The sequence below is a fragment of the Aythya ferina genome, assembly GCF_964211825.1.
Source record: "Aythya ferina genome assembly, chromosome: 10".
In the NCBI taxonomy this organism is placed as follows: domain Eukaryota; kingdom Metazoa; phylum Chordata; class Aves; order Anseriformes; family Anatidae; genus Aythya; species Aythya ferina.
In genome coordinates, this window is record NC_140306.1 from 13128529 (window position 1) to 13144209 (window position 15681).

At 37.2% G+C, this 15681-nt stretch overlaps 1 protein-coding gene across 15 annotated transcripts in view; it reads right to left on the minus strand.

The window, feature by feature from the left end:
• DOCK3 (dedicator of cytokinesis 3) overlaps nucleotides 1-15681 on the minus strand; it is a 257137-nt gene that overhangs the window by 97628 nt on the left and 143828 nt on the right. For all 15 annotated transcript variants that reach the window (XM_084531292.1, XM_084531300.1, XM_084531299.1 and 12 more), the window contains 3 exons: nucleotides 10773-10854; nucleotides 3029-3089; nucleotides 694-841 (listed from right to left, as the gene is read on the minus strand). In XM_084531292.1, coding sequence (XP_084387418.1) covers nucleotides 694-841; nucleotides 3029-3089; nucleotides 10773-10854 — 291 coding nt within the window. The remainder of the gene's footprint in view (nucleotides 1-693; nucleotides 842-3028; nucleotides 3090-10772; nucleotides 10855-15681) is intronic.

The window sequence follows — 15681 nt, forward strand, 5'->3', positions numbered from 1 at the left end:
CCCCCAAAATTATTTTATTACTCAGATGGTGGCCACAGACCACAGAGTAATGTCAGCTGTATCTCAGCCCATCTGCAAAGCAGATCTTGCCAGTATTTATCTTCACTGACAAGAGATTCAAATGTTCCCTGCAGTTCATCTGTGCTCTCTTTATTACTATTGTGAGACCACATTTCATAATAATAATTGGCAGTTTAAAGTTCAAAATCACAAATAAACTGAGGATAAATTCTTGCTCAGAACATTCTGACTTTTGAGTTTTTTGGTCACAAACTGTTTACTTCAGTTGTTTTCTAGTTCTTTTGTTGGTCATCATGACTGATAAAAAATTGAAGATGGTGCACGAGTAACTAATCCCTTCCTCAAGCTCAATACAGCATCTTTTATGTTTTTGAGCTTAACAGATTTTAAATAAGGCACATTAATATAAGTACAGCTTTGCATGCCACACACATTTCGGCAATATTCAATTTTTTTTAAAAGCATTTCAACATACCCGAAACATCTGAAATAATATTCCTTACTTTGTATGAGCTTCTGAAATAATAAATGCAGAGAAACCAGTGCCAACAGCACTAATTCAACATGTCAGGAGGATAAAACACCAAATGAAGCTTATGGCACATTCAGTATCTTATCACTAACATATACAGAAGGAAAATAATTAGGAAAAACACTCTAAGAGTTACTCACGTGTAAACTTTGAGAACAAAATCCTTCTCTTCTTTTATTTCAGAGATTGACTGAAGTACATCCATGATGCTTAACACTGCACAGCCATAGGGGCGGCGATAGTGTAAATGTGGGGGCCCCTTTTTTGAATCATTTAGCAACATGCGACCTAAAATTAACAGAAATTTAATAGTTAAACACTCAAATGCAGCCATTCCATCAATTGTGTTCTATTATCCCTCTGAGTACATATACATACAGTAAATTACAACTAAACTGAAGCCTTCCCTATACTCGTAACTCCTTTTTCTTCTTACACTGTTTCAAATTCAGAGGTCCACTTGAATCTAGCTAACCCACTGGGCTACTTCAAATTAAGGTGTATGAGCTTGTTTAGCTAACAGAACACTAAAGGGCAAAGTGAACAGTGCCATGTCTGACCATCTTTGATTTGCCCCACGATGCATATCTGCATCCAGCTTGGTTGACTATAAATCATCTCCTGAACGAGCCAAGAATGTGTCTTGTGCTCACCAATCTGCATCCACACAGTGATCCACTGTAGTCCTTCCATTTTAATCCACTATTTACACATATTTTCACTTTATATAATTGTTTAAAGGGAATGTATTGAATATATACCCATTTATCACATTGTCTTGGAGCATATAAAGGAGAATGCTGAGATAAGAAGCTGTGCAATGACTAACTTCCTATTGGTAAAGCAGTTTTCTAACAGAGTCAAAAATGTCAAGATCAGAAAAATCACTATGATCATCTAAACCAACCTGTAACATCACACATAATTTGTCGAGCACATCTTGCATCAATGTTAAGAATCTAAACTTGAACTACAGCACATCTTTAATTAGTTCTACAAGCTTCATTTGATATATGGCTCAGGTAATACAGAGTAATTACAACTTTCAGACATTTCACTACACAGTGAAGACAGATAATGAAAATTGGATCTTCCTAACACATCTGTGACTTTGAAGGCTATTATTGTCATTCACAGGAAAATACAACAACGCTATTGTTTCATTAAGCCATTTAGACCTTCTGCACTTCAGAGAAGATATCCGTGGCTGGCAATGGGTACTAGTAATGAATAGGGTTGAATGCCATTTCATTACAAACACTACCTCACCATTTTTCAGTTAAGTGAAAACCTGGGAAACACGAAAGACATGCATTACTCAGCTGTTTAGAATATGCAACAGAGGTAAACATTTACTTCTTTTTTTCTCTGTGGAAGTATACACATTCATAATTCAGAACCATTTAACTCCCTATTACTGACTAATTATATTCCTATTAACTGGAGAGATTTTTTCTATCCAGTACCTCCCATCTAAAAGAGATTCTAGCAATTTAATTCACATACCAGAAACCATACTGGCACTTCATTTAAGCACCCTGCTGAGCTAATAAATTCACGTAGCTGTCCGTGAACTACTTCAAACACTGTGTTACACCATATAAGATACATTGCAAATGAAACTTCAATCTTAAAGGCTTTCCATTCTTGTTACTATAATTTTCAAAAAGAAAAGATGAAGCCCTGCATCACCTTGAGTACTCACAGAAACTCACTCTAGAAATGGGAACTACACGAAATGATTTAGCAAGGAAGAACTTTGAGTTGACCCTACACAAATAAGAAAGTATTACACATCCATAGTTCTCCTTTGGGTAGGGCTCTGTTAGCACCCAAGGGAAACCAGACAGAAGCAAGAATATGTTGCTAGATGTTGGGCTGCAAGATTGATAGGCTTCCAGCAGGCAGATATTACTCCAGATGCTCCTTTTTGGTGTCAGCTGGTAGAAAGAACAACTGACAGGTATGACAGATTCCCTTATGTTTTACAGGCACCTGCCTAAACTTGGATGTGGTTCTTGGAAGCACTGCAGACTCCAACAGCAGAAATCAGATCTTTTACATATATATATATATATTTAACTAACAGCCTCTGACTTACTAGTCATAAATGGCCAGGTACGCTGATGTCCTGCATCATAAACTAGCTATGTATCATCAACAGAAAGACCTCATATGACATTTTGAAACATAAAACAAAAAGCCTTTTTTAGTTCCCTACTCTTCCCCCCAGTTGTGGTGTTTTGCCAAGTATTTTGTTTCAGACTGAGAAAAAACCATCATTGTTAAAGAATCATCAGTAACTTTTTAACACTTGGCTACAGATGGTCTGAATATTAATCTGAGCAGATAGGCATGGCCTATAACTGAGATTTCTAACTTGTTAAATCATAATGGCAAGTCAGTAAAATAAATGCTTGGAATACTTTAAAAACACAATTATATAAATATTTCAAGTAACATATCATACTGTACCTATTCGAATTACATGGGCAACTATGTACAAATCTCTCTTCATATCCTTGCTGCTGAGATCCTAGAAGATTGGAAAAAAATGAAACATTAAAATAAAGAACACATTGCACCTCCAAAATAAGTCTGCAAGACTCCCACGAGCAATAGTAAGGATTACAAAGTATACTCTGCATTCATTTAGCTCTTCCAACTTTAAGTAACAGGAATTTATTTCTAATTTAGTAATAAAAAAAATAAAACAAAAAACAAAAAACAACAACAAAGCATAAAAGGACTCTATTTGGTTGGCATTTTCTCTAAAAGACAAAAAAAAAAAAAAGAAAAAAGTCAGACTCCACTGACAAGTAACGCCATATCAAAATTCTAACAAGCATTTAAAATGTTAATTTAATCCCTGATTTGAAGATGTTACTACACTGCTATATCAACATAACTTTAAATGTCTGATTTACCTCAGTTGCAACCATTCTGGCCTCCCTCACCCATGCCCTATCTACAAGTCCCAGACCTGTCTCAAATCTTGTTCCTTTGCTTCTGCTTTCCTTTTTTGGCTTTTAATTCCTCACCAGAGTCTCCATCTCACATGATGGCTACAGAAAAAAAACGTTACATCATGACTGTCAGAACTTAAATAAACCTTCAAGTGCTTTTTGAACCTATCTCCCTTTTATGAGTGCATAGATGCAATTCCTCCAAACAATCATAAGTCTGAAGATGATAAAAAATGGGAGACTCAGGGACATGGTTTATTTGAAGACTTTTCAATGTGCAGCCTTAATCCTGTTTCGTATGGCACACGTTTGTTACGTTATGAAAGCAGCAAGGCAGCACCTCAACTATGCACAGAACCTACAGGCTGTGCACCCATACAAGCTGAGGGGTGCCAAGGCAAGCTAGTTCATAGCTCCCCATCTTAGACATCCAAAAGCAGGGAAGCCTGCATGCAAACTTATGTCCCCTCTAACTGACAAACCGTGCCCTAGGATTATTTGGGGGTGTGGTAGTCAGAAAGGGCCACATTTGTGCTGAAAACATTTTAAGAGTTTAAGTAGCACAGCTCTTAAATTTAGTAGGTTAAGAACAGTGACAGGGGATTGGAATAACTAAGAAATAACCTCAGTTTTAAGATGTAGTTGTTGGCTTAGAAAAACACAAGACCTTAAGATCTCCCTGAATTTATTTTAGGGCAAGGAACTATACGCATATATGAAAACCCTGAAAATACCATGCTACAGAATAGCATGTCCAAACTTTTAAAAAAACAAGCTTGAAGAAAACCCAGTAAGTGGGAAAAGGAGAAACTACAGAAGAGCAAAAGGGTAGCTGAAGATGAAGACAAAAAAAAAAACCAACAAAAAAACATTATTGGCACAGGCAAATCTTTCCAAATAAAGAAAATAAATTAAGAAGATAGTCAGAGTTCTTGTCAGTAATTCATTAATGCAGCACTTTGCATTCCCGTGTTAGAAGCTATCTCAACTGCAATTCCCTTGTTTCTGAAAACATTAGAGGGAACAAATTCTATGACATTCTCCCCCATGCGTTTTTTTTTTTTTGCATTAAAATCCAACAAAAATTTCTTGCTAAAAACATTAGCACTGTTCAACACATTTTTCTTGTTATTAACTCCAAGACAAGATTTCAAAAAGATATTGTGCGCTGTGAGAATCTTCATTGATATTTTAGATTCTGATGCAAAAAGGCTCCTTGTGCTCTACAGCAACAGCTGCTGCCTCTCTGCTCTACTAAACGCTATCATCTTATTGTTATGTACTGACTTATGCCATACAGCCTCCAGATCCTCCCTGAACATATCGGGCATTGCTCCAGACACTTCTGAGGAAAAATCAACTGTCAACAGGAATCTCAAATTGATTAAAATACTCTGCCTAAGCTGGTGGGAGAGTGAGTGAAGAATGTGCAGACGTGAAAGAGAAAGATCTGAAAAAAGGTTCAAAGCTGAGTTTTTGTTGTTCATTTCGCTCCTTCCCTTATGTTGAAGCAATGGTCATCATCTCACATCATTTTAAAACAAAATGTACTTTATTTATATGACTTTAAAAGCAACTTGATCCAATAACTATTTCTGGGCTCACATTTTTTTTCTTTTCAGTTGAATACTAATATCCATTCTAGTCCTAACCGTTAATTCTAAAATGTTCAGGTGTGTGGGCAGAACACTACTGGTGGATTCAGCTATGCACAAACACTGTCCTTCTAATGCTGCATTTTTTGGAAAGCAGAATGCAAAAATAAACTGGAAAAATCTCAGTAGCATTCAAATAAAATCTTGTATTTTTCTTTCCAAAAACCAGAGTGGTATTAGAACCACTGTAAAATGAAATCATACTATTTTTGAAAAAAAAAAAAATAAAAATGTGGACATCAAATTTCCATCATTCTTATTTTGAACCATTTTAGTGAATTAAAAATGTTATTTTGCTGGACACTAAAGCATCAACTTTAGTTCACACACCAAATTTCTTTCCCATGTGACTTGAGAAACCAGATCTCAGCGATGGAGATTATGATGGCAATGCATATAAACACTGAACTTCAGGTTATAGTGCTGTTCCTATAGATAGCACAATAAAATCTGAGCACAGGGACTGTGCATAGAAGAGAACTTATTCTAAGGAGAAGTTTCAGCCCCCTTCAAATAGCATTATATTGTTAAATTACAGTGGGCAAGTAATAAGTTCACAGTTGTGTCTTCTTACTCCATTTAAAAGGAGCAGTATATGTCTCTGGGCAGTATATGCAATGACTTGCAAATACACTGTTTGGTACATTTACTAGCTAACCGACCACGTCTCTCTGAAGCCAAAGAATTAAGCTTTACAAATCTTCCTCAGTGTTTTCTCTTCAAGTCTTATTTTGCTGCTGCAAGAAGAGAACGTACTTTCTAGGCTTTCTTTGCCACCTAACATACCAGCGTAGCATATAGCAGGCTTTATCTTGTATGTCTTGGAGAAATTGAAGCTCTGTGATAAGAAGGGATTTGACATAGCTTTAATCTCAGCAGTGCCTGGCAACATAGCTCAAAAACAAAAAACCATGGGGTGGTAGTTAATGCTCTAGATAGTAAAAACTTTTTCTGCATTTTTTTCTGTGAAAATATCTGTGATTTGGTAGGGGGATTTTTATTATGAGATTACCAGTTTTAATTAACAGCAATTAAGAGAACTATTTTTTCAAAGGGCAGCTGTCAAAATATCAGAAAATGGTAGGGCATGCACATATTGATGGCTTCGCACATTAGATGCTTTTCAATTTCACAAAGAAAATACTGTATCACAGTCAAAATACAAAAAAAAAAAGTGGGCACAGATGGCCTTATATTTGTATTCCATTTTTTTTTCTTTACAGTAATGGCTTTTTACAAATGGAAGAATTCTTACCATGACATGGACCAAACAATCCAAAAACCCCACCCCTGTGAGAAAATCTTTAAATAATTATTTTGCACAAGAATCACACACACAACTTAGGACCCAGAAAAGGAAAAGCTATGCTTATTTTTTTGCTTTTATGCAATATAAATAAATTTAATTCCACAACCACGGTCTTGGCATCCCATCCATAAGGGCTTTATTTTCCATATCCTGCTGTCATTTTAAAATGACACTGCTTGATAAGCAAGATAATTTCATAATAATTCTAACTGCATGGCTTTTTAAAAAATCACCAATATGAAAAGCTTCACATGAGGTATGGGAAAGAACTACTTTACGAAGATTAGTTCTTTCCAATGCTGGGGTCTATAAAGACCTAATCGTACATTAAAAACAAACAAGGAAAAAACCCACCACCAACAACAAAAAAACAGCCCAAACCAGTGGCATCAAGGATACTTGACTGCAATTAATAAAAGAGAGATTTAAATAGTTATACCAAACTCAGTTATCATAGAGAGTAAGGTTTTTAACAAAAAAAAAAAAAAAAAACAAAAAAGAAGAAAACTCATACAGCATAGTTATGTTTTAATGCTTCCAAAGTGTGAATAGCCTGAACTTCAGTTGAGTAAGCTTGAATTTTCAGAGGAAACAGTTTCTCACCTCTGGTCTGATATGACAACAGATCCAAAACCTAAGTACTTTTGAAAATTTACACAAAGATATGGCTGAACACCTAGAAACAGAGGTGGCAGGAAAAGACCAGGATACGTTGTATTACCTAAGATACATAGGGCTTCTTCCTTCTGGGAAGGATGAGAGCTTTGGAACAACTCTGAGGGCTGGGGGAAGATGCGTGGGAAATCATTATGTTGATTTAAATACAAGATTAACACAATCTTGGAACAAAGCTGCATTGAAATCACAGCATTACCTTATTTTGGAAGCATCCAGAAGACCTTGAGCTCCCTCTTCTTTTTAAGTAATATAAATTGACTACAAAATTAGCTTGGGTGTCAAATGGTAAAACAAGCATACAGAGAAATGCTCAAGGGAATTTCAATAAGGTTTATAAAAAACAGTACTAACATTCCAGAAGGAAGATCTTCCCTCAGATGAGCCAATATTCACCGTGACACAATCTGTCTTGTCTTTCCTAAAATTGTATGCTTTCAAAAGGCAGTAGTGAGAACAATTCAGCAACCAGGACAGGTAGTGAGAATGCATCTAGCACAGAAACTGTAGCATAAGAGACTGGGAAATGCTAAAAGCAGCAGGAAGAAGACACACTGGGCCTCTTGGGTTCTGAAAAGAGAAGTTGCCTGGAGGAGACGTGCAATCTGATACAGTCCAAGAGACCTCGGGAAAGACTGAAATGGAGCCTGGAAGCAAAGACACACCACACAAAAACATGATGGACGGGTGAACACTAAAATCCTTTGTATTAATGCTCAGTCATTTTGAAACTTTCTGTATTGGCTTTTTAGGTCTGATCACAAAAAAAGTTGGCTTTTGAGCTCAAAGGCATTTTGGGATGCTCAAAACAGGTGAGAAGTCTGTCTCCTTCAAAGCTCTGACTCAATGCTCCAGTGAGTCAGAAATGTACTTAGCAAGAAATCCTAGCCAACGTGGAACCATCGTTACGAGCAATGAATGCATCCTGCCTGATCTTGTATTTCACAACATGAATCAACATTCTCAGTGAAAGTAAATAAGCTGCTCATAAGGGAAAGGTGTCTCGCAGTGATCCTCAAAAGATACTGTGCTAGTCATGCAGTATTGTTTTTGATAATAGTCAGAATTGGGATTTCCCCTGAAGTACAAATATGTTGCAGGACAGATACGTCTTCTTATTTTTGACTGCATCTCTGTGTCTACTTAGTGTAGGTACTAAGTTCTGGAATACACAAAGCTACAGAAGTCATCCCAAATCATTGATACAACGTCCACAATTTTATTAGGGCTCATATATAGGGGAAGCGATCTGTACGGAACTTCCTTGTTGTTATTAACCAAGGACATGCAGGCAGGATCTGCACAGAGTAGACTAGAAAGCTGCACCTGAATTTCTGCATAGCTATAACTGTTGCATGAGATTAAAAGAAAACTTCAGCACTAACAGATTAAGATGGAACCATGACAGATAGAAAGGTTGTTCTAAAAACTATTATCTGTTGCTCTGGCACACGCTTTGGACTGTTCTTTTAAGGGAAAAAGTTTTTCTTTTGATGAAAAACTGCATCAGAAATGAGCATTTTTTTTCCACAGATAATTTTCTAAATTGTCATAATTCACATTATGTAGAAGATATGATCTCCCAGACAAGAGAGCAATAGCCCACAAGCCTAAGTACGTCTGAGAAGTGACACTGAAGCATCTTTGGTGTTTTTGTACAGTTATATATAAAGGTAGCTTGGGAGTGATCTCTGTAGTATCTGTCCTTGGGATCAGAGAGGTGTATCTGCAGTAGAGGCTGGCCCCATTTGTACTACACAAGTCTCTTCCGGAACTGTTATGCCCCTAGGCCATATCACATTATCGTTATTCTTTGTGTTTTTTGAAACCATGCAGGTCACCAGAGCAACATTTCCACAGTATGAAACAGGACAGTTGTTGCACAGCCTTAAGTAGAGTGCCATCAGCACAGATGGTGAAGTTTGATGATGAAAATCATTTTACGAATGTTGAACCTCAGAAGCCAGAAAGTACCAAACTTGATAGAAACCAGTCCATGCTGTCTCTTGGGAGTAATCCTTAGAGCAGTTCTTAACCCTACACTCAAACTTTTTCCATGATCCAGATATCAGTGCTAAAGCTTGCTCCCTGGACATATTTCTCTTAGAAAAGATAGACATTTTTCAAGTTACTGACAGCAGGGTCATCAGTGTCCAGTGCAAAACAAAGACACTGTTACCTCTGCTGACGTATAATCGGCCAGTAGCACTTCACTAATTGTGCCAGAAGTACTAATATTGATGTCAGCATCACTGTTTCTGCTATATTTGGAAATGCCTGCATCTTTGCTGTCCAGATAGAGGTAGAACTGAGCATCCTTACTCCTGGCTAGATATACACTGTTCCTTAAGAGGAGAAAATTGGATATTTTCTTAAAGGAGAAAAGGGAACGGTGCTGAGAACCATGTCTATTTCAGTGTCCAGCCCTGCATGACCATGGAGGGTTTCACTGCCAGGACTACAGTTTATACCAAAGTTGTCTTCCATCTTCTTTCTTCATCAGAGGCAACCATGCTTTTCCCAAATAGATTCTAGCAAGTGCACCAGCTAAACGTGAATCATGAAGGAAGGTGTTTATCACAATTGGAATGTGAAATATAGTTACAGTTATTCTGTGATGAGCTGTACTTTCAGTATCTCTAGATTTCCATATTCTTTCTGAGAAGTGACTAACAAAAGTGGTCTGACACATGCTTCTGAGGCAACTTTTAACAGAACTTAACACCACCGTAGAATGAATATTAAAGCCTGAGTGTTTTGAAACTACTATCCTAGTAGCAGTCTGTCTTGGAAATACTTTCAAAAACTACTAACACAAAACAAGAAGGCAGTTAGGTGACAGGTAAGTCTGAAGAATAGAAAGGAAGTAAATCTTAGCTGGCTATTTCACTCCCAACTGAGGTATCATCTGATAGAAGCCACAGCTGAATACTGCATATCCCATTTTGCTGGCACAGATGGTTAAAGAGTGCTGGTACAGTTGGTCGTATCTGCTTTGAATCAGCTTGGAATAGCTATCTCTGCAAGACCTACTGCAGAAACTAAGGAAGTCATTGCATTTCCTTAAGAAAACCAACTCTCTGTACCTCACCTTGGCTGCTGCTTTCACAGCATGTACTGGATTCCCCATTCCATCCTATGCACTATGCTGTTGACTTGGGAGGCTCCTGCTGTACCACATATATGGGGCTGCTACATGGACTCTCAAATGGGCCAACATAGTTTGAAGAATTTTCTGTGTGCATGTGTGTGTGTTGCAGTTGTTTTTCTAACTTAATCTTTGGCAAAAGTGCCTTGCTTTACATTCACGCCAAACTGGTTTGTGCCCTGTTAATTAATGCATAATACATGAAATGAAAATATACAAAATTTCAAACTATAAGCAAGAACAAATGCAGTTCAAACAAAGCACTTCAGAACACTTGTTTAGTCATATAAATAATTTAGGAGTATTTCTATTTTCTTCTGTTAACATCTAGTTATAACTATAACAAAACTTAGGAACAGCATCTGCTTCTACTCAATATATTGGAAAGAAAAAATTGCTTTTTTCCTCTCAGGGTGACCACGATCACACTACTATAAAGGGAAGAAGAAAGGCAACTGACACGTACCGTGAAAAGTGCACACATTCGATCTATCTTCTCTGGATTCCTGGGGCCTCCATTCTTGTTTAACCTCACCATAAACCTCTCACTACAAAGCAAGCAATATTAAAAAAAATGAGTTTCATATGTACATTTTAACAAAAATACAGCTGGATACATTTGTAAAAAATGATGCATTAGTAATTTTTTTTAATTCCCAAAGCACATGAAATGGCAGTCATTGGTCTACACAAAATTACTTGGAATACCCCAGAAGACTTCAAATCAAGTACTCTGATGTGAAAAGATCAGGTTGATGTATATTCATGATGCAATAACATTACAATAATGTGAATATACGAAGCACAGGATTTGAACTCATTACAAGTACTTCAGGCAAGGCCAAAACACACTTGTTGAGGCACGTAATGCCGTTGGGAAAACTAATTTCATTAAAATTCACTTAGAACTAAAAGTTACAAGAGTACCAATTGATCAATCTCCAACCACATATACTGTTACTAGAAGTAATATACTAGTTCAAACACATTGTGATAAAACTGGTTGGAACTGCTCATCAAACCAATTAAACTACTTTTACTAGCAAGAACAGTGTGTAAATGAAATCTGCAAAATAAATAACCCTTACTGTGGATGGCAGGCCATGGACATTAATATTATTCTTAGGTAAAACAGAGAATTTACATTTCCATAGAGATTAAATGAGTAAGAGTAATTATTCATGCATGTATGACAATACACTAAATATTGACCAGAATTTTCTTCATCCAGATTCATACAAGCAAAGCAAGAACACACCACTAAAAGTCCTAGTAATTTTTCCCTTATATTATAGATCCTTTCAATCTTTTCCAGTACAACTGTATCAACCCCAGTAACCTTTATTTGACTAAACGCATTTTCCAGCACGGTACCCACTGTTGGTCTGATAAATATGAAAACAAAGCATGCACTACTTCTTTTGGTAGCTTGCTCCAAAAGACAATCTCTCCTGTCAAGATACATGGGTTATCATCAGTCTGGCAATGTCTGGTTTCAGTGTTCAGCCACTTTTTCTGCACTTTCTTTTGTACATTAAAGAGACATTTAGAGAAGGTATTTTCTTCCAGTGTACTGATATCAATCATTAATTACATAATGTAATCAACCAACTCTCTAAACACATAAGCAATTCAACACTATTAAGGAACTCTTTTTCAAGTGCTAGAATCATTTTATAGACCTTACCCAAAGTGCAATTTTTCAACATTTCATGAACAGTTCTAACAATGGGCAACAGCCTAGTCCTAGTATCGCCCATGTCAGACAAATGCACCTGTGTTTCACATGAATAATTTCCTATTACTCCTTGCTCTGTAATTTATCGAGCTTCACTTATTAGCCTTTTTAACACAGCATTACACCATGAATTTATTTGGAGCAATCTGTCCATCACAATTACTGGTATACTTTTTCATTGCTACTTTTGTAGGAATGGTGCTTAATGCTTTAAGCGTGGCTCGCACATCTTGGTTTACATCTTTGCATGTTTATTTGCTTAGGTTTATCTTGCTAAGCAGATCATACTCTCCAGCTGTTTCATTCTGTTACTTACTGTTACTCTGAACTTTGCGTAACCTACAACTTCTTTCAGCAATAATTTAAATTCATTTGCAGCAGATGCTCAAACTCTGAGATAACGTACCCTGATGAGACCCACAAGACACAAACATTTGATGATTCCTTACCCACAACTTTCTGAGATGTCATTTAGTAAGTTAATGTTTTAGCAAATGCTTTAGTGTATAATATAAACTTTTAATAAGAATTTTACGATGTATTAAGTGCAGTGCAGAACTACATATTTAGTACATTACAGTAAGTTACATTACAGTAACAATATTACATCTTCATATTTACCTCTATCTACCAAACAGATAATCACAAAAAATGAAGTCAGAATTTTTTTAAAGATGTGATTGTTTTCAAGAAAAATGCATTAATTATACTCTTAACCTTTATCTGTTAACTCAGTTTTGCACCCATTATTTTGCTGGTATCTGATTCAGGCTGGGGAAGGCACAGCAGCAGGCGATTTGCGCGGCATGGCCCAAGCAGCTTCTTCTCCCAGCTGCCTGCCTCAGGCCACTGCTGTCCCTGGGAAGGGCCCCAGGAAAAGGACCTGCAGCACCACCCCAACAATTACACCGCAGAACTCCAACCCCTAATATGAACTGAGGTTCCCAGCACCTACAGCTGCTGGTGCTCAGTGCCCCTGCTGCAAGGGATTTGCAAAGAGCAGTGGGCAGAACAGTTACGGTGACACCCGCAGGTAGACTTCAGTTCACACAGGGGAAATAACAGAATACAGCACTTCACGCCATCAATTCCTAGCCAGGAATCATGCTTTACATCACTAAAAACCGGTAGCAATTTCAAGAGATATTAACTCATAGCCATGTTCCTTCCAATAAGGAATAAGCATTAATAATGCCAATGGTCTGAAAACCACTGCTTTGGGAGACTTCAATTTCAACAAATTCACTTAATCCTTAAATCAGTTTAATTGTACAATCTTTCATCTAGTAAGATTAAGAGATAACATTCATTTCATTTCTGTTAAAACTGCAGCTTATAAGAGACATCTTTTCATGAAGAAAAGTGAAATTCCTTAAAAAAATACAGACAACAGTCATGACCTTCAGAGCTACAAAAGTTACTTTCATAAAATAAACATCACTCCTCTTTAAAACTGAACTTGAAACAATGGTAATTGACAGTAGTTTATTTGTTAAATCTAATCCTGCCACTTTCTACTTATATACTGAAAAACAATTACTATGCCTTATGCATGTTAACCACGTCCCATTTTATGGGTAAGAGAATAAAACGGATCAGTATTACACTAACAAGATCTCTAGCAAACTCTTCTTCCACTTAGGCTGCTAGGAACATAACCCAGCCCTCAGCAAGGGATGCATGAGATGAACACAAAGCTTAGGTTGGAAATGAAGAGACATTTCTTCTCAGAAAGAGCGGTCAGGCATTGGGATGGGTTGCCCAGGGAGGTGGTGGAGTCACCATCCCAGGGGGTGTTCAAGGAAAGGTTGGACCTGGTGCTTGGGAACATGGTTTAGTGGGTGACATTGGTGGTAGGGGCATGGTTGGACCAGATATCTTCGAGGTCTTTTCCAACCTTAATGATTCTGTGATTCTAACACACGCAACCTAGCACGTGGAAGAAACAAGCCAATGACTAGACTACCAGCTGAAGATTATGAGCAACATAAATTATATCTGCAGGGGAAAACATGCTCACTGGTGAAGATGTCCATCCAAAATCAAAGTGTAAATCAGGGCTTGATCACTCATAGCTGACTGCAAATCCCTGAAAGTTCTTACATCCTATACCTGCCATGCATGAGGGCACACTCAGAATACCTTCACATCACTGCAGCAGTCACAGCAAGGCTGGTTGTCTTGATGAAAAGAATGATGGAATTTTGAAGGGAAACCAAACCACTAGCAGAGCACCAAGCTCTCCTGTGACATGAAGAATTATTTAGGGAAAGGGAAAATGGCAATTTAAAACAGTACTGTCGACTGAGAGTACTTTCAAAATCTGGGATAAAAATACTAAAAATGCATACTGCTGTCTAGTATTACAGAAGTAGAAGAGGTTGATTCACAAATAAAGGTTAAATGAATTTACGTCTGAAATAAGACAAAGTGCAACAACGGCCCTCCATACCAAAGGTCCACCTTAGCATACTAGCCTGTAATGTCCAGTAGTGGATAATTAGGGAAAGAATAAAAGAATAAAGTAAGCATACAGTAGTACACAGTTTACACCAAAAAATAATGATCTTCAAGAAATAATGCTATAACAGCTCTTTCACTGTCATTCATCTCAGTAATAAAGCTGTTTAGCACATTTTAAACCTCCAGTGTGTTTTATATTTTTTTAACTTCCAACACAGGTTTTCTCTGAAAAATTATTTCAGCACTAATAAGCATTTCATTTTTGTAACTGAGGTTGAATACAATACTGTATGCCACAGCATCCTTTGCAGGCTGTCCCTCTGACAATGGCAGAGTAAGGGACTGACAAGTCTTTGAGCTGGGATAGTCTATTTATATCCGATTCATTACCAAAAGTTGTATTGTTTAGTCTACTTTCAAAACACTGAAAGAGACATATTCTGGAGGCTTATTTAATAGCCTACTGCAAGGTTTTCTGTATTAACAAATGAAAATCTTTTAAAATTTGCCTTTTTTGTTGTTACAGCTACATAGAACAGTCTGGTTCCTGTACCCATATTCCAGTGCCTTTAATACATGAAGCTGCCATCTTTTCCACCTTCCTTTTCATCAGCCTTCCCCTGATTCCAGCACTATGCCAGTAACAACCTTCAAATTCCTTCCTTTAATTTCCAGCCCTCCCCGAAGTCCACTCAAGCTCACGTCACTAATTATGGGGACCTTGAGGCAAGCACATACTTGAGAACTGTGGAACATGAAGAGGTGTTAGGTCAGATCCCACTGCAGGACAAGGCAAATGAAAAGACAGCAAGTGGTGCTAATAGGCAATCTTAAAAGTGTAAGCTTCCTCAAGTTATTCCACCTTTCCTTGCAGGTCATTCCTCCCAAACGTGCATTTTTGTTTCTCAACTGCAGAATTTCTCTGATCTTTGGTATGACTCTTCAAGAGTAGTTTACAGAAACGAGTTAAAATATTCCACTAAGGTCTTACTAATGCTGATAAAGGTGTTAGGAAATGCTGGAATGGACTTGAACCTTTGACAATATGACACTGTTGACCCACATCTGTAGCTAGTCATATGCCCCCCATTTTACAGCTCTAAGTATACTTCTATGTCAACAGAAACCAGAAAGAATAACCCTGTTTTTAAAGATTTAAATATTCACAGAATCA